The sequence below is a fragment of the Phoenix dactylifera genome, chromosome 16 (assembly GCF_051530095.1).
Source record: "Phoenix dactylifera cultivar Ajwa chromosome 16, Ajwa_hap1_PhDact_Kaust_v1.1, whole genome shotgun sequence".
Classification (NCBI taxonomy): domain Eukaryota; kingdom Viridiplantae; phylum Streptophyta; class Magnoliopsida; order Arecales; family Arecaceae; genus Phoenix; species Phoenix dactylifera.
Genome location: NC_143205.1, coordinates 9,088,608 through 9,113,738, shown reverse-complemented (window position 1 = coordinate 9,113,738; position 25,131 = coordinate 9,088,608). Strand labels below are relative to the sequence as shown.

At 36.5% G+C, this 25,131-nt stretch overlaps 1 protein-coding gene across 5 annotated transcripts in view; it reads right to left on the bottom strand.

The window, feature by feature from the left end:
- Nucleotides 1-24,643, bottom strand: part of LOC103704782 (ABC transporter G family member 45-like) — an 82,586-nt gene extending 57,943 nt beyond the window's left edge. Inside the window, exons 1-7 of one of the 5 annotated variants that reach the window (XM_088713031.2) lie at nucleotides 24,353-24,643; nucleotides 24,110-24,230; nucleotides 20,817-20,905; nucleotides 17,238-17,322; nucleotides 16,961-17,120; nucleotides 15,557-15,633; nucleotides 15,415-15,471 (exon numbers count right to left, since the gene is read on the bottom strand). In XM_088713031.2, the coding sequence (XP_088569157.2) occupies nucleotides 15,415-15,471; nucleotides 15,557-15,633; nucleotides 16,961-17,120; nucleotides 17,238-17,322; nucleotides 20,817-20,905; nucleotides 24,110-24,230; nucleotides 24,353-24,543 (780 nt within the window). In that variant the 5' untranslated portion in view covers nucleotides 24,544-24,643. The remainder of the gene's footprint in view (nucleotides 1-15,414; nucleotides 15,472-15,556; nucleotides 15,634-16,960; nucleotides 17,121-17,237; nucleotides 17,323-20,816; nucleotides 20,906-24,109; nucleotides 24,231-24,352) is intronic. The other 4 variants (XM_088713030.2, XM_088713032.2, XM_008788216.6 and 1 more) reach the window with 4 other exon arrangements.
- Nucleotides 24,644-25,131: the final 488 nt, after the last annotated feature.

Sequence of the window (25,131 nt, the reverse complement as noted above, 5' to 3'; positions counted from 1 at the left end):
AGCACAGTGTACAAGCTCCAAGCGCAGCCCAAGATCTCTTTTTTTGTTTATGTCTAATAAAAATTCTTCTCTTGCTTTCATCAACGATCAACATTTAATTTATATCTTCTTGCTCTAATTGCGGATGAATTTACTATTAATATTTATAAAGATGTATCCTACTGTACATTATTTGTGGATAGTATTAAATGATGCAGAAAATTAGATTAAATACTAAATTGGACTTATGGAGAAAAGCTTGCAAGGAGAATGGCCTAAAGGTTCGTAGAACAAACATTGTATATGGAATGTATATTTAGCGAGAATGAAAATGAAGACATACCAATTAAGAATGGTGACCGAAGTGACATATATATATATATATATATATATATATATATATATATATATATCACATAATATTCCATATGCATCTCTCCACTTCATCCAACTAGCTTTAATTCTATTACACGTCTTTACATATATATATATATATATATATATATATATATATATATATATATATATATATATATATATATATATATATATATATATATGTATGTATGTATACATATACACACACACACAAAAAAATAATGAGGAGATAGATAAAGACGTGTAATAGAATTAAAGCTAGTTGGATGAAATGGAGAGATGCATCTGGAATATTATGTGATATATATATATATATATATATATATATATATATTAAAGGCTTAAAAAAAAGATTTTATAGTAAGGCCCATCATATTATAGGCTCAAAGTGTTAGGCAATAAAGAATGTATATAAAAACAAGTTGGATATTGCAAAAATAAAAATGTTAGGATGGATTTATGGTGAAAATAGAAAAGATAAGATAAGAAATGTATGTATTAGAGGAGCTATAAAAGTTGCTCAAATTAAGGATAAAGTGATGAAAAAATAGTTGAGATATCATGGATGTGTTAGATATATGCACTAGAAACCAATCTGGCTGATACATTATTAATTCTGGGACATAGTTTTGTACTTGACTTTATTATTATTGATTAATAAATGGGCATTCTTTTCATTCATATTGTTTATGTGTCTATGAATCGTCCAAGGAATTAATAAGATGATAATACATATTCTCAAGAGTTGAGAATTTGAGCTATGTATCATTGGTGATTAATTTCTAAATGCTTCTGATCAATAGATCATTACGAGGACGGTGATCGATCCGATAAGATCAGTGCACAGATCGCTTTTCTTATGGATGGACGAGACTCGAGTCCACAGTGTAGGGACACTGAGGTGATAGTGCAGGTGCTTGTTAGAGAACAAGGGTCTACGCTTGCTGCTCCCTTTCTCGCTTCCGAGAGGCGAAGGGATTGGATTTCAGCCGTCAAAGGTCAGCGCTAGATCTGGATCAAGCTGTTATCAAAGTCGATATCTTTCCGACGAAGGTACTGAGCGTGACCAAGACAAGAAGTTACTTGGATGTCTATCCACTCGTCAGTGACTTGCTTAATGTTGCAGTAGTATGACTGGTCCTTTGACCTGTGATGCTTCGGCTACTCACAATGATGTTATTGTAGTTTGACTACATATATACATGGTCTCTAGTCATATGGGTCCTTGTAGCGTAGATTGGCTGCAGTAGGTTCACTGTAGAAGTAGGGTATGCACCTACATAGAATCTATCGACCTTGATAGATGAGGAGTGATCCTATGAGATTTATAAGACTGAGTTCTAAGACCTTGGCCAGGGCAGTACAGTGGAGAAAGAGTTTTCCACTCTCGAACTGAAGTCGAATAAATCTTGATGGTCGATGATCCCTAGTGAGTTGAGATGGAATTATTTCAACCCATTGAAAGAAGTTTTCAATGATATTGTGATAGAGATCGCAATATATCTCACTACCAGACAGAATAGAACCTATGGGGTCACACACATTAGAGGTATTGACCGATCTGATGGTTGAATGTGATTAGGAATCAGAAATAATCAATTTGATTGATAATTTGTTGACTCGCTAAAGGTTAGTGAGTTAAAGAAGGAATAATTGCAATCGGATTGTAATTTAATTTAATTAATTGGATATAATTAATTAGACTTGATTAAGAGTCCTACTTGGAGTAGGATTCTAAGAGTTCTAATTGGATTATGATTTCAAATTAAATTAGTGTCCTACTTAGAGTAGGATTTCTAGAGTCCTAATTGGATTAAGGACTGAAATTTTAATAAGTCCTAATTAGATTAGGATTTCTTAAGTCCTAATTAATTTAATCTAATTAATCTAATGACTCCTAATTAGATTAGGATTGAAGAGTTCAATTGATTCACGGTTCAATTAAATCCTAATTGGATTAGGATTTGGAGGAAATTGAAATGGATGCAAATCCTATTTTGAATAGGATTGAATCCTAGCACTAGACCTTACCCAATCCCCACTTAATTTGATTAAGTGGGGCTGACCAAAGGGGATTAGAGGGAGGGGCATATGCCCCTCCCTTGGCCGATGGCGTGAGGGAAAAAGGAGGGGCGTATGCCCCTCCTATTTTGAAAAATGAAAGGATAAAGATGAGCTCCTAAAATTTAGGAGCTCATCTCTATCCTCACACACCATAAAAAGAGGGGTTCAAAGAGGCTACAAATTTTTATGATATTTTTCCTTCATTTAGCCGTGAATAAGAGCTCCTCTCTTGCTCCTTTCATCCGCCATCAGCAAGAAGAGAAGAAGAGGAGGCGTGCATCTCCTCTTGGACCTTCTTCCTTGGTTCTAGCTCATGGAAAAGAAAAGGCTGCGAAGAGCCTTGTATTCTTCTTCCTAGATTCCTTCTTCTTCTTCCTCTTCTCAAGGCAATCAAGAGTTGATTCAAATGAGAGGATCTTAGCCATCTAAAGCTATCTCTACAAGGGAGCTAGCACCCCGGGAGATACGAGAGCTTCGATCGGTTCACTACTTCGTGTGGATACCCGTAGAGGCCGGACGCGTGTGCGGCTTCTATCGAACCTTCAACAAATCCACGAATATCAGATTTGTGGAGACCATCTACCTGCCCAAGGTGAAGATCTGATCTTCCTAATGATGTAAAATGTTTAAAAGAATTTAATCCTAATCTATCTACAAACGATAATTTAAAAATACGTTCATGCGATGAACGGAATCTCGCGCATGCCCTTCCGCTGCAGATCTGAAATTTTTTTTGAATTTTTTGCGGCATGTGAGGGATCCTAACAGTGGTTCAGAGCCATGGTTATATAGATTAAGATTAGGATTAATCATTAAAGGCATTTTAGATCTGAAATTTAAAAGATTATGCTTGCTGAAATTTTCTGCATGCAGAATTTTCAGCTTGCTGATTTTTTTGTATGTTGATTTTTGCATGCTTAGATTAATGATTCTATTGCTTTGATAATCTGATTACAAATGTTTAGAATCATATCTTGCATAATCAGCAAGTCATGAGATAAAATAATCAGTTAAATTATAAATCTGAAAATAATATTTATGCATGAGATGTGAATGGTGATGATCATGGATGGACCCTTTTGAATATGCTGAAATATTCTGCGATGTTCTATGATGCTATGTGATGGCATGTAATTTTAATTTTCAGATGCCTGCGTGCATCTTAAATTCATGTATTAGAGACCTGCGTGTCTCATAAAAAAAGGGTTGTAATTTATTCTTTTATTTTTTAATTTTTATCGGGGATATAATCTGTGATGTGGGTTGTACGTCAATGGTTGATCGGTGCATGCCTCTACAAGCACGATTTGCGCGGATCGAGATCAAGGGTTGATTGAAGATGGATCAAAGAGTTGATCACAATTGGACCTAGGGGATCAAGATCGAGTCAAAAGTTAAAGACGATCAAACCAATTGACGTGCATGTGCTTGTAAAATGACCCCATCCTGGATCCATGATCATCACCAGTTATATTTATTTGTTGATATTATGCATGGATGTTTATGCTTATGTCTATGCGGATAGATATATATTTACATGAGATGTGAATAGTCGATCGAGAAAGACCTAAATACAAACTTCCTCAATCAGTCAAGAGTGAACCAACATGAGCTAGTCATATTAGATTAATTAATCTAATTGGTGTCTAGGCAAGCCTAAAAGGTGGTTACTTAATTAGGACCTTACTTTCTGAGTAAGAGGAGCCTCCCACCTGCTTACCTGGCCAATTGCTCGATTACCTCTTATGAAGAACTCAAAGTTGCAAATACTAAGACATGATTATGCAATATTAAGTCCATAGGTCTTCCACCGTAGTAGAGTTGCTAAGGTCTTTCTGGTGTTGATTTGTCTCGGCTGGACACAGTAGGCAAGTTGCATCGGGGGACTAGACCTCTCTATTAGACATAAGATGTTGCGGGGTAAAGGTGGGGTTGAGCGCCAATAACTGTTAGGTGAGGATCCAATGACGACTTTATTTCTGCGGTTATATGGTAGGTCTGACTTAACTAAGGAATGGGGCCAATAACTGTTAGGTGAGGTCTTCATAACTTAGAGACCAAGTACCACTGCAATTTGCTTAAGAAGCATTGTACAAGAGTTATACACTCATCCATTTATATGTCACCAATAACTGTTAGGTGAGGCGGCATGTAAATCGGTGGGACCGCAGTACCCACTAGAAACCCTAGTCGCATAGGGTTTTCATTTCTCCATCAGGGGAGTATGAGGGATTCGAGAAAATAGTGGGAGCACATTTGTTTTAAAAGTTTCTAGAACAAATTAAGATCAAGTACAAAGTCTAACTAGAATCTTTACTCTCTATAGATCACAATGTCAGCTTCGAACCTTTTGACTTGTATCTTTGAGACCAATCGACTGACCAGAACCAATTACAAAGACTGGCTTAGAAACCTCAAAATTGTTCTGAGTTGCGAGAAAATAGGCTATGTGCTCGAGAATGATATCCTAAGGTTACCATCACGTCTGACTGATGATCAGCATGAGACGCATGAAAAATGGACGGACGATGACATTAGGATCAAGTGCTACATCATGGCATCAATGAATAATGAACTTCAATATCAGCATGAGAATATGAAGACTGCTAGGGAGATACTGGCACACCTGCAAGAGTTGTATGGTGAGCAAAGCTGCATAGCACGCTTTGAAGTGTTCAAGAGGCTCCTCAAGGCAAAGATGCACGAGGAGCAGTCTGTCCATGATCACTGTCTGACTATGATCAAGGATCTAGAGGAGCTTGAGAAGCTCAGTATGACTATGCACAAGGAATTGCAAATAGATTTGATCCTGTAGTCCCTTCCTGATTCATTTGGGCAGTTTATAGTAAACTACCATATAAATAAGATTGAATACACTAAGACTGAATTGTTGAATATGTTGGTAACTGCTGAAGGGGCCTTGAAAGATTTAAGGGGCTCTGTTTTTACTGCTGAGATGACTTCTGTTTCCAAGAGAAAGTCTACTTGGAAGAAAAAGAACTGCAAAGAAGCAGAAGAAAGACAAGAAGTCAAAGAAGGAATTTCATAAGAAAAAGGCTAATGACAAAGGAAAATGTTTCCACTGCAACGTCGATGGCCACTGGAAAAGGAACTGCCCTTCATACCTCGAGAGCCTGAAGAATAAAAAGGTAGACACACCTTCAAAAGGTCTGTTAGACTTGCTCGTAATTGAAACCTACTTTACGGTTTCTTCTACTTCTAGTTGGGTTATAAATTCTGGTTCTAGTGCTCATTTGTGGCGAGAAAGAGGCATTCGCTACGGTCTAAAGGAAAGTAGGAGGCTGGCGGAAGGTGCAGTAATCCTTCGGGTTGGCAACGGGGCAAGAGTTGTTGCTGTAGCTGTGGGCACCTATCCTCTGCGACTACCGTCTGGTTTTAGTTTATTGCTTAAAATCTGTTATTATGTCCCTGCTGCTAGCAGGAATTTGATTTTTGTTTCGAGTTTAGCACAGGATGGTCATGTTTTTACATTTGATAAAGACTGATGTTCTATTTATTTCAGAAATAAATTAGTTGCACGTAGTTTCATGATTGACAGTCTCTATCACTTACATGTCGATGTGTCTGTGAATGTGTCTGAGCAAGTAGTGAGTGCCATAGGATCCAAAAGATCCAGAGATGAGATAAACTAGAAGTATTTGTGGCACCTCAGGCTTGGCCATATTAGAGAGGACAGAATGAATAAAATGGAGAAAGATGGGCTTCTCAGCTCATTGACTTCCGAGTTATATCCAGTTTGCGAGTCCTGTCTTCAAGAAAATATGGCTAGACTACCCTTTGTGGGACATGGGGAGAGGACCACTGGAATACTTACCCTGGTTCATACTGATGTGTGTGGCCCATTCGATGTGCTAGCCAGGGACCGTTATTCGTACTTCATTACCTTTACCGATGATTATTCACGATATGGGTATGTGTATCTTATGAGACACAAATCTGAATCTTTTGAAAAGTTCAAAGAGTTCAGAAATGAAGTAGAAAAACAAACTGAAAAAGCTCTTAAGGCTCTTCGAACAGATCGAGGAGGAGAATACCTTAGTGGGAAATTTCGGGACTATCTCAAGGAAAATGGCATAGTCTCACAATGGACGCCTTCGGGTACACCTCAACTCAACGGGGTGTCAAAAAGGAGGAATCAGACTCTATTAGATATGGTCTGATCCATGATGAGCTTCACTGATTTACCTATGTTTCTTTGGGGAGATGCCTTACTTACCGTAATTTACTTATTGAATAGAGTACCCTCTAAATCCGTTCCTACTACACCGTATGAGATATGGCATGGTAAGAAGTCGAGTCTTGGTCATCTTAAGATTTAGATGTGTCCGGCCCACGTCAAGCGACTACAGGCGGATAAGTTAGAGGCTAGGACTATAAGTGCTCGTTTTATTGGATATCCTAAAGAGTTATTAGGATACAATTTTTACATCTCAGAGGATCATAATGTGTTTGTGAGCCGACATGCCATCTTCTTGGAAAAACAGTTTATCCTTGATAGAGGCAGTGGGAGGAAAATTGAGCTTGAAGAGAGAGTCTCTGAAAAGCAAAAGAGTCATGGAACCTACAGAACCTATTCACATAGAGCCAGTACACGAAGTTCCTCCTCCACCTCGTAGATCTAGTAGGGTCTCCCATCCTCCTGATAGATACTTAGGTATGCTTATAGAGGATACCGAGGGAATGTTCCTTATGGAAGATAGGGAACACGTACAGGATCCCAATACCTACAATAAGGCGATATCATATATCAATTCTGAGAAATGGCTGGAAGCCATGAAGTCAGAGATAGACTCCATGTATTCCAATCAAGTATGGACCTCAATAGATCCACAAGAAGGTATAATACCTATTGGATGTAAATGGATCTACAAAAGGAAGATAGGTTCGGATGGAAAGGTAGAGATCTATAAGGCAAGGCTAGTGGCGAAAGGGTATAGTCAGCGCGAAGGCATTGACTATCAGGAGATCTTTTCATCTGAACCATGCTGAAATCCATTCGAACATTGCTTGCCATTGCAGCATTTCATGATTATGAAATATGGCAAATGGATGTAAAAACTGCTTTCCTGAATGGATATCTTGATGAAGATATCTATATGGAGCAGCCTTTGGGTTTCACTTCCAGTGATGGAGATCACAAAGTCTGCAAGCTGCAAAGATCCATCTATGGACTAAAGCAAGCATCTCGGAGTTGGAATACTCGTTTCAATGATGCAATCAAATCGTTTGATTTCATCAAGAACGAAGAGGAACCATGTGTTTACAAGAAGGTTAGTGGGAGTGCCGTTGTGTTCCTCGTACTGTACATGGACGACATCCTTCTGATTGGAAATGATATTCTCATGCTAACCTCAATCAAGGTCTGGTTGTCAAAAGAGTTCTCCATGAAAGATCTTGGGGAAGCATCCTATATTTTGGGGATTAAGGTCTATAGAGATAGATCTAAAATGATGCTTGGCCTATCATAGAAAATGTACATAGAGGAGGTGCTGAAAAGGTTCAGCATGGAAAACTCCAAAAGGTGTCTATTACCCCTTGGGCATGGGATTCATCTCTCCAAGAAGATATGCCCCAACGCATCTGAAGAGATTCAATGCATGAGCAGGATCCCTTATGGTTCGGCAATAGGGAGCCTTATGTATGCCATGCTATGTACACGACCTGATATAGCCCTTGCTGTGAGTGTCACTAGCAGATATCAGTCGAATCCAGACGAAGAGTACTGGACAGCTGTGAAGAACATTCTTAAGTACTTAAGAAGAACTAAAGATTTGTTCTTGGTTTTTGGAGGAGCATCAGAGTTAAAGGTAGAAGGATACACAGATTCAGACTTTATGACTGATATTGATGATAGAAAGTCTACATCTGGATATATGTTCTTGTGCAATGGTGGTACGGTAAATTAGAAAAGTTCCAAACAACCGATCATTGCTGATTCTACCATGGAAGCTGAGTATATCGCCGCTTCTGAAGCTGCAAAGGAAGCCTTCTGGTTCAAGAAATTTATTGCAGAGCTAGATGTAATGCCATCAGATACCATCACACTCTGCTGCGATAATAATGGCGCCATAGCTCTTGCTAAGGAGCCAAGGTCTCATCATAAGTCCAAGCACATAGAGCGGCGCTTTCACCTCATACGCGACTACCTTGAGAAGAAATATGTTGAGGTGTAGAGAGTAGACTCCGCGGACAATGTGGCGGACCCATTCACTAAGCAGCTAAGTTAGCAAAAGATAGAAGTACATCTTGAGAAGATGGGACTTAGATACATGACTGATTGGCTTTAGTGCAAGTAGGAGATTGTTAGATATATGCACTAGAAGCCAATCTGGCTGACACATTATTAATTCTGGAACATAGTTTTGTACTTGACTTTATTATTATTGATTAATAAATGGGCATTCTTTTCATTCATATTGTTTATGTGTCTATGAATCGTCCAAGGAATTAATAAGATGATGATACATACTCTCAAGAGTTGAGAATTTGAGCCATATATCATTGGTGATTAATTTCTAAATGCTCATGATCAATGGATCATCACGAGGACGGTGATCGATCCGATAAGATCAGTGTACGGATCGCTTTTCTTATGGATGGACGAGACTCGAGTCCACAGTGTAGGGACACTGGGGTGATAGCGCAGGTGCTTGTTAGAGAATAAGGGTACTGAGCGTGATTAAGACAAGAAGTCACTTGGATGTCTATCCACTCGTCAGTGATTTGCTTGATGTTGCAGTAGTATGACTGGTTCTTTAACCTGCGATGCTTCGGCTACTCACAGTGAGGTTATTGTAGTTTGACTATACATATATATGGTCTCTAGTCATATGGGTTCTTGTAGTGTAGATTGGCTGCAGTAGGTTCACTGTAGGAGTAGGGTATGCACCTACATGAAATTTATCGACCTTGATAGATGAGGAGTAATCCTATGAGATTTATAAGACTGAGTTCTAAGACCTTGGCCAGGGCAGTATATAAGTAGAGAAAGAGTTTTCCACTCTCGAACTCAAATCGAATAAATCTAGATACATGACAGACGACGGGATTTGACGAGTTATCCATGACCTTCGATCTGTAGGGATCCACGATAGAGGAACTGTATCATACGATAACTGCACCTATAGGGTTCCTCATTCCATTCTGCTGGGTAGCCACTATATGCTGCTAGGTGTCACTGGTGGATGGTGAGACTCACAGGGACCATCCTGATGGTCGATGATCCCTAGTGAGTTGAGTTGGAATTGTTTCAACCCATTGAAAGAAGTTTTCAATTATATTGTGATAGAGATCACAATATATCTGACTACCAGACATAATAGAACTTATGAGGTCACACACATTAGAGGTATTGACCGATCCGATGGTTGAATGTGATTAGGAATCACAAATAATTAATTTGATTGATAATTTGTTGACTTCCTAAAGGTTAGTGAGTTAAAAAAAGAATAATTGTAATCGGATTGTAATTTAATTTAATTAATTGGATATAATTAATTAGACTTGATCACGAGTCCTACTTGGAGTATGATTCTAAAATTCCTAATTGGATTAGGATTTCAAATTAAATTAGAATCCTACTTGGAGTAGGATTTCTAGAGTCCTTATTGGATTAGGACTGAAATTTTAATAAGTCCTAATTAATTTAATCTAATTAATCTAATGACTCCTAATTAGATTAGGATTGAAGAGTTCAATTGAGTCATGGTTCAATTAAATCCTAATTGGATTAGGATTTGGAGGAAATTGAAATGGGTGCAAATCCTATTTTGAATAGGATTGAATCCTAGCACTAGACCTAACCCAATCCCCACTTAATTTGATTAAGTGGGGCTGACTAAAGGGGATTAGAGGGAGGGGCGTATGCCCCTCCCTTGGCTGATGGCGTGAGGGAAAAAGGAGGGGCGTACGCCTCTCCTATTTTGAAAAATGAAAGGATAAAGATGAGCTCCTAAAATTTAGGAGCTTATCTCTATCCTCACACACCATAAAAAGAGGGGTACAAAGGGGCTACGAATTTTTATGGTATTTTTTCTTCATTCAGCCGTGAACAAGAGCTCCTCTCTTCCTCCTTTCATCCGCCATCAGCAAGAAGAAAAGAAGAGGAGGCGTGCATCTCCTCTTGGACCTTCTTCCTTGGTTCTAGCGCATGGAAAAGAAAAGGCTGCGAAGAGCCTTGTATTCTTCTTCCTAGATTCCTTCTTCTTCTTCTTCCTCTTCTCAAGACAATCAAGAGTTGATTCAAAGGAGAGGATCTCAACCATCTAAAGTAATCTCTGCAAGGGAGCTAGCACCCCGGGGAGATACGAGAGCTTTGATAGGTTCACTACTTCGTGTGGATATCTGTAGAGGTCGGACGCATGTGCGGCTTCCATCGAACCTTCAACAAATTCACGAATATCAGATTTGCGGAGACCATCTATCCGCACAAGATGAAGATCTGATCTTCCTAATGATATAAAATGTTTAAAAGAATTTAATCGTAATCTATCTACAAACGATGATTTAAAAATACGTTTATGTGATGATGGGATCTCGCGCATGCCCTTCCGCTGCAAATCTGAAATTTTTTTTGAATTTTCTGTGGCATGTGAGGGATCCTAACAGGATGTACATGTATAATGAAGATTTGAGGAGGCTCTAGTAAAAAGAGGTACCTTGCTTTGTATAGAAGATGGTAGAAAAAAGAAGGGAAGACATAAAGTAACAAGGAATGGGGGTTGTGAGAAAGGATATAGAGAAAATTGGAATAACATCAGTTTGGTGAATGAGGATCCATAAAGCCGATCTCTATTAGTTGAGAAAAGTCTTGTTGATTATGATTATGATTATAAAAATTCTTCCTTTAGAAGCTAATTACATAAAGATTTTTTACTTCATTGGGAATATGAATCTTTTTGATGTTAGGAGCGCTACCATCCAGTTTACCTCAAAAATTATGAATTTGCAAATGAATTTATTATAAAGATATTGGGACTATGAAATGCAATGATTTCCATCATTTCTATACTCGAAAATAACATCATTAATCAGATTTCTTCTAGACAATACTAGACATAATTTCTCCACAATTATCACAACAAACAGCAATGACATCATCTTAATTTTATTAAGAACAATTGTGAGGCCCAGCCTGTAAAGTCATGCCAACCTGAAAGGCATCAAGTAGCCCAACCACAAGGTTGGAGCCTTGTTAGAGTTGGAGGAGACCGACTCCCAACTCCACCCCAAACTTTACTGGAGGCTAGGAAACCTTAGCCTTTGTGGCTATTTAAACCCCTAAACCCCTCCCCATGAATCTCCATTGAGCACTCCCTCTCTCTTCTCTCTCTTCGCTGATTTCTTTTCTTGCATTGCCACCTTTTTCCTCACCCTTACAATGGCCTGCTCATTGGAGATGAGATATACCACTATCTCCACCTCTCCAACTCTCCTCCTTCCTGCTTGTCATTATGCCATCACCATCGATTGAGTATCTGTTGAGAAACTAATGGATTCACCTCCCATGCTTATCTCCTATTTTAGTGATCTTTCCCCTATTTCAACTCGAAGATATCTCCCTCTTCTCCCTTGGTCTAGCCTTCTCAATGGCCTTGTGCTTAGATGCCAAAGCCATTGATGCCGGTCAATGCCGAGGCTCGTCCTGATGCCAAGCCAGGACCCCTATTTCGGCCTCTATTTTCCTCTTTTTTATTCTTCTTCTTCTTCTCCTCTTGTTCTAGTCACCATTGTCGTCTGTTGGTGCCTATTGCTGGTCTTTTGATAGTCATCCACTGGCGCTACTATGGGACCATCACCCTCATTTTTTTCATGCTCTTTCCTAAAAGAGGCCATGACAAGACCCCTCTCTATTTCTCGTGCACTCTTTTTCCCTCTCTTTCTCTCTCTCTCTCTCTCTTTCTCTTCATGTATTCTCCGTGGATGTTAGTAGAGCATGCCTTTTCTCTCCCTTTCTCCCTCTCTTTGCCCCTTGATTGATCCATGTGGATCGACATATCGGCTGGCATCACTAGATCTCGCCATTAATAACTTTTGTCACGATATTTTTGGACTACTTGAACTCACATTTTCCAAAGTGATTGGTTGAATTAACTAGATTAGATTGATCCAAGTTGATCCAAGTTGTTGGGCACCACACCAGCCAGTCTTGTTCTTTCTCCACCTCTTCCTCATATTTCTCCACAGCTACCTTATTCTCTTTGCAATTTTCTCTAATTGTTAGTTTTGATACTATGTAGTGGTATTGAGTACTTGGAATTGTACTTTAGAATTTTTCATGGCCATATTTTGATAAATATAACTTTGGAAATTAGGTTCTAAAGAAAATTTTTGGAATTATTGGATTTATTTGCTAAGTATGCTCATAAGGTAAATAATGATACATATTTTCTAGATTTTTCAATTATTTACTTTGAGTAAATATTGATATCAAATAAATAATAAATTGATTAACATGCAAATAATGAATTTTATGAACTTTTGTTTTAAAAGGAAAATAAATTGAATATGTTATTTTCTTACCAAATATTATGCATATATGTTTAGAAGTCTTTTGTTGAATGTGCGTATTGCTTAAAATTATATATATATATATATATATATATATATATATATATATATATATATATATATATATATATATATATATATATATATATATATATATGTTTTATAAATAGCTTTGCTACATTTTGAATTTTGGACTTTGAGCTTGACTATATAGACCTTGCTAGTTAGGTTATGCATTGATATTTTAATTGTTTTAAAACTCATTATTGTAGCCTTGCTACATAGTATAAATGTGGTATTCTGACACACTCCTCAAAGCATAAGTACGACATATCCTATCCCACTCTGTAGGTATAAGTATAGTTTTCTAACCTACTCTATATGGTATAAGTATAGTATTATGTCTAACTCCATAGGATATAAGTTGAATTACGATATTTCGAATTTTTTTCTTATTCTTATGAATATGAATATAATTACTTGAACAGACATAAGAATTCTTGATTATGAAATTATTTTATTACATACAATAATTTTATTTATATACTTAGTATTAGCAAGAAAATCTATTTAATATATTACTTAAATTATCTAATTGAGGTATTCATCTAGTAGGCTATTGAGCTCATTATTTGTTCTTTTCTTTTTTTACAAATCCAGAGATCTAGTTGTTGAAGAGGTACGAAATGAGAGTGTAACTAGATGCATGAGTAGAATGCTTGGATAGTGTATAATTAGTATTTATCTTTTTAGTATAAATATTGGAAGCATCTTTATAGGTTTCTTTCTTTTATTTGACATTTGGACAATAGTTGATGTTAGATTATTGTGAATAAAATTCTTGAAGTTTCTTGTTTGTTTTGGGATTTTTAATTAATAAATTTGGATTTTAGTTGCTCTAATTTTATTCCATGGCTTTATTCTATTAAGATATCGTGATGGATCCCTCGCATGCTTGCAGGGTAATGCCCGACGAGTGTGCAACTATTGCCATGTCTCCAACTTGTTATTTCGGGTCGGAAATAAAGATTCGGAAATAAATCCCTTAATGGATGCTCAGTTAACCACCTAACATGCCAAAAACTTATAGAGCAATCATTATCAACCAAAAAGGAGTACCATGATAAAAATAGTCCCAAGCCTTAGGAATGCCTTTTCAAAATTTAGAAGCCATAGAAAAGTTGGTCCTGAGCTCGAAATACTTCTCCTATCATAATTAAAATAAACCAATGTGTTCTAAATATGAGCATCAGTATTCAAAAACTACTACTTAGAAACAAAGACTACATTAAAATTTTTGAAAATTTTTCCTCCAAGGCAACCCTGAACTTTTTCTTTGCACACTGATTTCCACTTTGCCAAACAAAACCCACTTTTCTCATAGCTGACACCTTTCTAGAAAAAGAAATTTTTCTGATTCAATCAATTCTATTTATAATCTAGTTAAGAGCCCGAAAAATAGATAGATGGTAGATAGGAAGATTAGAAAGAACTGACTATACCAAAGTAGGTCACCCATATTGACACGACTTTAAAAGACCAACCTGCTATAACCTCTTTTAATTTTTATCATGCCTGGTAACCAATCACCTCTCTCAATTAGTCCATATGGCCTCTAAGAAAGACCCGGATATTAAGTTGGAAAAGAAGAGCTCTTGCAATTTATTACATTAGCAAGCCAATTATCAGAGTTATTGTTTTCACCAAAATGAATAAGTTCATTTATGGAGAGATTTGCAGACCAGGGACTACTTCAAATAGATAGATCTGGTTGATATCATTCTTAAGAAACAACAAAGTATCATCTGCAAATTGTAGAAAAAGAATCTTGACATCATTATCAGGCACAAGTTGATTAACCAAATTATGTCAAGCATGATGAAGCATTTCGCTACAGCATCAGCAATGGATTCATTACCATTTCAATTAGGGTTCTTTCCAGAATATTAACATTTAAATTATTTTAGGTTACAAAAATAGGTGACAAAAATACAAACTGCAAAGATTTTTCTCTAGCGTTACAAATTTCCTTGTTTTCCCTACTTTTTTGATCAAACATATTGGAATTGCTTATTACCGTTGCAACCTGCCATTTTTATTGGGCACTAAGTTGCTTACAATTTTTTTTTTTTATAGTGAAAACGGCTACTCATTTTATATAACTCTAACATGAGTATATCCTGCTGGATCACGGAAAAGTAAGGAATACAAATGAAGAGGAACGTCCGATGCAGACGTTCAAAGAAAATTTCCGGAGTGCCGGGCGACAAAAGAGACGACTCAGTTGCTTACAATTTTGAAGTCATACCTTCTTTTCTATTTTAACAAAAAAGGGGTCCGGCCATCTTGTTTGAAATCTTATTGGTTTGCGTATCATAAGTATATGATATTGTTTTGGAGGCCATAACTGACTTGTAGTAACCATATTCTACCACAACTTTTGATTAAAGGGATCATATGTACCTTTAGAATGTAGCTGATTAAAAAGTCTTCTTCCTCTTCCTTTGCAGAACTTGGCTCCTACATATTCAGAAGGCAAAAAAATGTTCAAGTTATGAAACTTTCAAGAAAATAAAGCTAAATTTTTAACAAAAGAAATAAATACCTTCGCAACAGCATTTGTTTCTCTATCTTCATTTGTGCTTGATTCCATGTCTCTTTTAGGCACCTTTTCGGACGATTCTTTGAAAATGAAAACAATTGAGATTGAACTTAACGTATAAAGCACCTAAGAACTTGCAATCCATGTTTGAGGAAAATAATAGAAAATTTTAAATTATAGTTATATAAATGATAAAAAATGTATTAAAATAATGATTTTCTTATTCATTTATAGACTTTTTGTAATTTTTCATATTTATCTACTCTAACAAATACAGTAATTTATTACTTCCTTATTTATATGTAGTTGGTATTTCTACCTTTTAATTTATTTTCACTCATAAGATTTTTATGATGATATTTTGTTATTCATTTTACGATGATTTTACTTTCTATAGTTTATTTGTTACAGTAATCAAAGAATAAAAAAAGAGATATATTTTTTTTGGCATGATTTTACGGAAATGAAAATATTTTATTAGATTTTTCTTTATTTGTTACATATCTACGCTTGAGAGATGGACTTGGCTACATTCAATTAGATCTCTAGTCAAAATTGATTTGGTGTAGATGGAACAATGGGCATCTCATATTGATGATCCATGCATATGGATATGATCTACTATTTCTAAACTATTTGCACGGTAAAAATCATGTGATTTAGAAATTCATAGCTCATGCATCAAGTTGTTAAAATATTGAATAGTTTAAATAATATGAAATAATATATATTTTCTCGTCTACTTGATATACAACTAGGGGTCTCCAAGTTATATGAGTATTAGTGTGTAAATAATTTAGAGGTAGTAGATTGTATTCAATGGCTTGGATCATCTAGACTTGACCATATTTATTTGGAGATGCACTCGAGTTTAGCCAAATCTCTCTCTCTACCAAAGGAGAAAGGAGAGCCAGAAAGAAAGATTATTTGAGAGAGAAATTTGATTTGCTGGAGATTTTTTCAATATTATGATGAGGGTACCTTCGAGAGAGTGCGGGATTTAAGAGAGTTTCGATAGGGTTCTTTCAGAAAGAAAAACAACATATTTGTGAGATCACAGATATTAAATACATGGATCACTTGAGTCTTTGCTGCTCGAGAAAACAGCACGGTGCAATCTTCTGGTGGTTTTCTAGCATTTAGACTTTCAAAACGGTGTAATTAAAATAAAAATTAATTTGTAAGATGCAGCTACGTACACAAAGAAGTTTAGTAACAGCTCAGTCTAGCTACAATGCCTTCTATCATTAAAATAGTACGGATTATTATTATTTCCTCCAAAAATTATTGTTTGCTTTGAAGTCTTATTAAACTTGTGTTCATTAAAGAATAAAAAGGATAGTATTTTTAAAAATTTGTAATTATATAATAATGGGTATGACAAGAATAAGAACCAGATTCTCTCACCAAATGCATCTTCAGCACTCATCATTTCTTTAGAAAACTCCAACGTTTCCCTTGCAGTCATCTCAGCATGGTGGAGATCATATTGGCCAATATATGTGCACATTCTTGGAGAAATGTAACGATTCATTATTTGTCCATTATATGTGACTCTTCCAGTGACCTAGATCAAGTAAAATTAATAAATACTAGCCAATAAACATAACAAAAGGTAAACAATATACCGTAGGCTAATGCACTTGCGTTCTTCCATTCTTAAGAGGCCTTTGTAAGCATTTACCTTTAATTTGGAATCTAATTTTCCAGACAAAGCTTTCAAGAATGTCGACTTTCCCGATCCGGGAGATCCAAGGATAAGAGTCATCCTAACATAAATTTATTAAAATAGAGAAATTAGTTTGATTTATTCACATTGTGAAAAGATAAGCTAAGAGAAATTCAAATATTGTAAATGAAACTAGAATTATAAACCTTGTATGTAAGGACTTTATTTTGTTAATAACTGGTCTCAACCTTGGATAAAGGAGGTGAATTGTAGCAGGTTGACAGTCAATATGAAAACATAGTCACATCTTAATAAGTATGAATCCTAAGAAAACTGTTGGGGTATTCCCTACTAGTAATGTACTGCATAGATATCAGGTGTAGCAAAAAGTGGGAGATGGTTAAATATGGCACTCCTCAAAAAAAATGCACCATATCAAAACTTGAATGTTGTCAAAAGTGGGTAAGGATTTGCATACTTCAATGAATGGGTGTGGGTAAAAAAGTTAGTCTAGAAAAGTCGGACACATTTAGCAACTTGGAAAATATGATGGTTGACAGACATAATGATTGAACTGATAGATACAATGGCTAGAAAGAGACTTGACATAGTTTGTCCGCAAGAGACCAAGTGATGGGAGAAAAAACAAAGTGTTTACACCCTATCCAAATTTAGTAGAGGGCGATGAGTAAGCGCCATATGGCTAAGGTTTGATGAAGTAAAGACAAATGGTAATTACGTGACCCTTAATTGCTAGGTTGAATATGGTCCTACTATGAGAAATCTTACTTGCGGTGGTATGGACCAAAGAGGTAGAATTTAGCAGTGTTGTTAAGCAGGTCGACAGGCTAACCACAGAAATAAAATGTATGAAGTCGGATGGTTGGCAGGTATAGGTTGAAGTAATTGAATTGGTCTCCAAGATATTTTGCAAGTATAGAAGACTATATTGTAGGTTGGAGTAAAGAAAGATGGCCAATGTAAGACGTCTAAATAGATCAAGGCTGAAAATATATGATTATTGGCCTAACAATTGGTGCAAGGCAACTATGCCAATAAACATGCATAGTGGAGGATAATTGACATTAGTTATCAAAATTGCTAGGAGTGGAGGCTAGACATGGTGGCAACCATTAGAGTAGGTACTTATTATTTGTTAGTATAAATATATGAAAATGTACCTTATAAAAATCCTTCAATAATAATCCAAATCTATGCATTTTATTTTATCTTACTTCTTAATCTACCAGTAGTTTTTACCCTAAGAGTAGCTATAACTTAGAATTTCTACTACCGCCAAATGCTACACCCCTATCCTTGTCTAGATTTATCTATTTCAAAAGATGCTTTGATGGTGATATAAGTCCTCGAAGGTCAAAGCTCCTAGACCTACGCTACTCTTTATCCTCTCTTTAATCATGATCTTCTGGCTAATCCGATGCCAATGGTCAGGGGCGGCTCAATACATTCTGGGGCCTAAGGCGAATCCAATGAACGAGGCCTTTTTTTTAATAATATTTTTTTTAATAAATATAAAATACTTATAAAATATATGAAAATAGGTAGCTATCAAGTACACTATTTCAACAAAGATACATGAATCTAACAAAGATAGACAAGAAGATTTTTTAATTTAATATAATTCTTGAATGGAAGCACATAAAAGTAATTACTCTAAATGAAGGGCCATGAAACTGATTAAAAAACTGAGATAATGCTTGGCAATACTGTTTACCATATCAAGCAAGAGCCGAATAGGAAAAGGTCTTCCCATGGCACTTCATGGTCAAGGTAAAGAAAAGAATTTGTCCATAAAGGAACCTCTCTATAAGAAAAAGTAGGGTCATTATGGGAAATTCACTCCATCTAATTAATAAAAGTCCCGTCCCACCATCTCTCCTTCGAGTGAGTACCCAAGCAGCAACTGTAACATCACAGCACAGCAGCCATTCAACCCCCTCCCTCCTTTTCTCTCTCTACCACCCAAGAGGGGAGAAGAAACCGAGAGGAGAAAACTAAAAGAATCTCCACCCTCCAAGAAGTCCATCTCCAATCCCCCTATCTTTCTTCCGGATGGCCCAGCTGGATCAGGAGTAATGTTAAGGAAGGAAAACCAAGACCAAAACCAAAAAAAAGAAGGGATGAAAGATAAGAGTGGCTTCAGGCGTCTATCAAGCCAACCAAATTCCTCCTCTCTCTCTCTCTCTCTCTCCCCACCCAAAACAAAACTACTGTCCCCAACATCCCAAGTTGCCCCTCTGCAGGCCAGGAAACTCTCCACCTCCCTTCCATCAAGGGGGAAGACTCGTAGGCCGTAGCCAGCTACTGATCCCGTTTTGTATGGAGCCTTTGCTTCCTTTTGGTTAGCCTCCCGTGGGCCTTCCAATGGCCCGGGGCCTTAGGCGACTGAGGCGGTCGCCTAAGGCCCCGGGCCGGCCCTGTCCTTCAAGCTCTTTGTGCTTTTCTTTGAAAACCTTTGCCATCATCCCTTGGGAAACTTACCTTAAAATTCCAGGCTCTTACAAAAGTAACAAAAAACAAAGTGTAAAAAAAATAGAAAAGAAAAAAAAAACAGAGTCAGAGTACTCTCAAAAAATAGAAAAATAGATATAGAAAGAGAAAAAGACTCCTGCACTACACAAGAGAAAAAGTCTAAGGTTGGATATGATGCTTCTAGTGTGGAAAACTAGACCCTATCTACAGATTGCAAGAAGACAAAGGGGAAAGAAAGGAAGCAATTATTAATTGTTGAAGATGTGGAAGAGGAACGTGCAAGTCATGAAGCCTCTCCTATTTGTGATGACTATGGGAATGGACTATAGGAGGAAATTGTACATAGAGATTTTTGGATTCTCCAATTCAATTTACTTTTTTTTGGCATACTAATCTTCGAAGCACAAAACCTCATCGATCAAATTGTCTTTTTCTTTCTTTCTTGTTGCATCACCTAATTGTAGCGGCCAGAGTGTCTATATCGAATCTAGTAATCCTTCTGAATTATGAAAAATAGGATTATTGTTATAACTATCATAAAAAAAAAATAATATTTATCTTTTCTTGAACAAGGACTAACATTGTTATTATGAAGAAGCCTATTTGACCGATATGGCCGCATCTAGCTTTCCAAGACATTGGAGTAGTTATGCGAAAAGTCACCGAGCACTTTGAGAGGAAAGACCCAACCCATATGAGGATAAGTATTTAGGAGTCCAGTTTATTTATTATATCATGGGTGAGGACCCGATGATGCCCCAGTATATGTGCATAAATAGTGAAAGATTGGAGTTTTCTTGTGACATAAATAAAATGAACTCTGTAATTTTCTTTAAAAATACTTCGGTATTAAGGTATAACTACTTGCCTTTCTTCAAACTATAATATAGAATACAAGGATGAGTGAATGGATTTATCTCTACCTAGGCCCTTTATCAGTGTTTGAATTATTTTAAAAGCAATTACGTCGAGATCAGAGAAGCTAAATCAAGCACGGATCAACCTTTTGCCAACCTTACCAAGAGAATAAATAATTATATTTAACATACACGCAAACAATTCAATAATATATGAGGATTTAGGTGAAGACAGAAAGCTTACCTCTTAGGCTTTATTAACCCTGTTAGGCCATGAAGGATTTTAACAGGTTTCTTCTTCGTGGGATATAACTTTAGCAATCCCATTAGCTCCTGCCCAAAATGTTAAAACTCAGTTGTTATTAAAATACAAATCAAGGCATACGTACACTCGCACGTACATCTGTAAACTTGTACACATGCACATTTCTACTATTTTAAATTAAGGCATAAAAGTCCCCAATAAAATATGTTCGGTGCGAAACCCAAATTGACTACTAACAAAGAGATCAAAATTTGAGATGTCTAAATAAACCTGACAAACCCCAGCTATAAAATAAAACAATTCTTTTGATTAATCATTGATAAACCATTGCTTAGAAACTCGAATTCGATGTAGCTTATTCTTTTTTCTTTCTTTTCCGTGAACACTTGGGATACACTACGTTATCCATTCATGATTCCAGAGTGGTAGCCTATCTTGCTTATGAGAAATATTGGATCGAGTTATTCTTAAGTACTATGATGAGAAGTAACCCTGCCGAAATCAGTACCCAAGCCAACATACAATGACTTTACCAACTCAAGCAATTGGCTCTTCATATTATAAGACTTCTGTTGATTACCCATTCAAAACTTATACTACAACATTAGAAGAAGAAGAGTCATTCTTCTAATTGTTCTGCATATTATTACATATATATCAGCTGCAGATCCAAAACTTCTACTGCAGTGTTAGTAGCAGTAGAAGAACAAGTGCACACAATATGTTTTAGTGGGAAGTGAACATTTATGGATGGGGCCTTTGACACCATTTTAGTTCCTATCAGAGCTGATTGCCTCATGATGCAGATAGGTGCCATGTTATACAGGGTATGAGATTGGATACTACCTACTTAAATTTCTACAAGCTAATTAGCCATTTTTATGGTCTCTCACCCATTTCGTCAACAAAGAAGAAGGTAAAGGTGTTACCGAGGAACAACAAGCACAATTCTCTTTAGAGCTATATTATTGTATTAGTCATTGTTTACCAATACTTTGGCTCGGTTTCAACTCTTGGCCTGTCTGACTTGAAAACACCATGTCAAGCAACCGGCTGGAATTGGCTGCACCCATCAGCACATCCAACTATCCAAGGGTTTGGTGTTTGTTTAGATACCCACTTCACCTATGGAGGGTGACAGGCAACAATATCACCTACTCTAAAATGTGAAGGGCATTTGAGCCATTACCTAGGTTAAGATTAATCATGTTAAAAAACATAATGCCTCGACTATGTCGGCGCATTAGGTATCTTATGCTGATGTGTCAAGCTTATCTCCGCAGGGCTAGGTTTATGCTTGATATTTTATCATGAACTGGACAAAGCCACTCGATCCAATCATATGATTTTATTGTTTTTAGTAATTTTAAATTGCTTTTTTTTTTCTTGTTAGCAAAGTAGTAGTCTATAAATATGTAAATTTTATGAGTTTGGGATTTAAAGAATCATAATTACTTCAAGGAATTATGAAGTGCCAATCCTATGCATGTCTAAATCCAATCTTCAAGGAATTGATCCCAATGGTAATTTAATAACCAGATGGAGGTTTAATTTGATTCGATTGATCCGCCACTCACGAAGCTACGAGAATCTACAATTGAGTTGTCTAGAGATCTCAAAAAGAAATTTATAATAATCAGTATCAAATATTGCAACTTATGGCCGTACAAATCTAGTATCAGATTCGGTCAATAATAGAAATCTCCATTATTATGAAAAAGATGGTGACAGTGACTATTGCCTATTGCCTAATTAATTGTGTCATGAAAAAATATAAAACACGAGCTTCAATGAAGATAAAGAAATCAATAATGGCTGGTTTGATGGAAAATAATTCAAAGAACCCACCCCACATTGATGATAATTAATACCATGCACCCACGGCTAATTATTACTGATGAACAATTTCAACAGTACATGGAAGATGTGGTCACAAAAGTTCGACTATTGATAGAACCTTCATAGTGATCATGGAAAAATCGATGGTGGGAAAAGTAATAGATATCATTAAAAATACGTGTGTTAAAGAGAGAGCATATTCAGATGATTATTGTGATTGAATCATAACAACATGAAATCCGGTGCCATTAACGAGTGCAATTTTTTAATTATTTTGGCATGACAATGTCAATAATTAATTTGAAGAGCCGAGGAGTGATACAATTACTACCCTAAGAAAGAAACCATGCGGGCCTTTATTTATTTTCTACAGTTCATTCTTGTTTCCTAGTAATTCTTGGGTTAGGTTTTTTCTTTGTTAGCCAAGTTGGCAGGAATCTACTTCCTACTATAATATTTCAAATGAAAGAAAGTAAAAAGAATAGAAAATATATGACAAATAAGATATTCGATGATTTCAAAAGGATGGGGACCTCCAAATTTTTTTTTTAAAAAAAAATATTAAACTGATTTTTTTTTTTGCATATAAGACCATATATTATTTGACTGACAAGAAAAAGACCCGGCCACAGAAATAATAGGAGAAGTGAAATGATTTATAGAAAATAAGTAATTGAGCAAAGAGGGATAACAAATCTCCTGTTTTTTTTTTGTGTTTGTGGGGTACTGAGCAAAGCAAGTCAACAAAACTGAAGTTGAATTAACTTTCTATGATTAACGAATACAGTACATCTTTGGCACTTAATAACAAAATCCAAGGATTCAGCTGAATAGTATCTCTTGGGATGTGAAGGATGCATCATTGCTCTCCATTTAGCCACATATTAACGAATCTAGAGGCAAGATGCATGGATAAAATTGCACAGGGTGATCAAATGGTCCACTTTAGGGTGAGGAATAGAGCACTCAAATTAAGTGTCTTGCACTAATCACTTTTCTTCGTTAAATGGCACACTTTATGGTTTCAATTCAAAGGGAGCAACAAGAATACGACACACGGAGTGATTTTTTTCAGTGATATTTTTATATATGTTACTTAAGCATTTTTTGATATCATTAAAGTTGAAATCTAACATCCATTAATTACAAAGGATCTGTCCACAAATATGAAGTTAAGAAAAATAATAAGATTAGAAGGTAATCTTGGGATCATGCATGCATCCGGTTAGACGCTCATCAGACCACTCTGATCACGAGCAATGCATCGATGCAAGCTAGCATGTGCCTCACAGGGTTACATGCACCGAAGAAACACATCTCACACATCTCTATTCCTGATCAAACGGCGGGTGATCCACCATGTGCTGCAATAAAGGTGTGACACAGTGACTGCGTGGAGAGTTAAAGATGGGAGCCAAAACGACCATGCATACCTGGGCTACGTCGATGGTAGTATTGACAAGGGTTGGAAGAACTCTTCTCCCAACATCAACTTCAGCCTCCACAGACAAATCCTCGAACCGGACTTCAACCTTTGGAGCATCACTTCCCAACCTAACATCACATCAAAGCATATGCACACATATAAAACACCTAGAAAACTCACAGCATGTCATCTATCGTCTCCTCCCTCTTTCATGCATCTTCCCTATTATAAGCCGTGGTTTGCTTGCTACCTTGTGTTCCTTTCTCGCAGCTTCTGAAGAACTTTTTCATGATCTTCTTGTGTCAGATCTGGAACATCAGATATTTCCATGGCCTCTGTGTGTGTGTGTGTGTGTGTGAGAGAGAGAGAGAGAGAGAGAGACTTGGTTTCTTTGACAAACTTCTTTGAGCATAGAAAGGAGGAGATAAGAGGTGTGTGCATATATAGGCGGGGTACTGAGGGGTGATGAGAAGCTTTAACGCAGGCTAACCAGTGGAAGTTCTCTTCCAATGTGTCATATTTCTAAACCACATCGCTAGCTGCATGGAAGTAGGCCGAAAACGACTTTCCGCTTAAATGCATTGGCGTATGGCTGGGGTTGCAAATCATTTTGTCGGCATTCATCCGGACCTTTTTGTCATAGTTTAATCGTTTACGAAACGAAGAACAAAAAAATTAACTAGTAAGGAATCTTTTTTTCTGATGTTGGCATTAGAAAAATGAAAAGTCTTGTAATAATCATAACCTTAGGTAAAAAAAAAAATGAAGCGAGAAAAGCATAAGGGAGAAAATAAGAGAATCCATTCTTTAGAGGTCTAATTGGTACTGATGATGAAAGAATATTACGTAGGGTCAGTGTGCCCCACAAGTTAGGTATGCTGTCGCCAATTTGATTTTGTTAGATATATTAATACTTGTTGGACAACTTTTGGTAATGAGATAATCTCTGTGGTTAATTTAATCTGATTTTCTATTGAATCCAACTTGTGACTGCGGCAAACTTCCATATATAGCCAATAAATTTAAAGA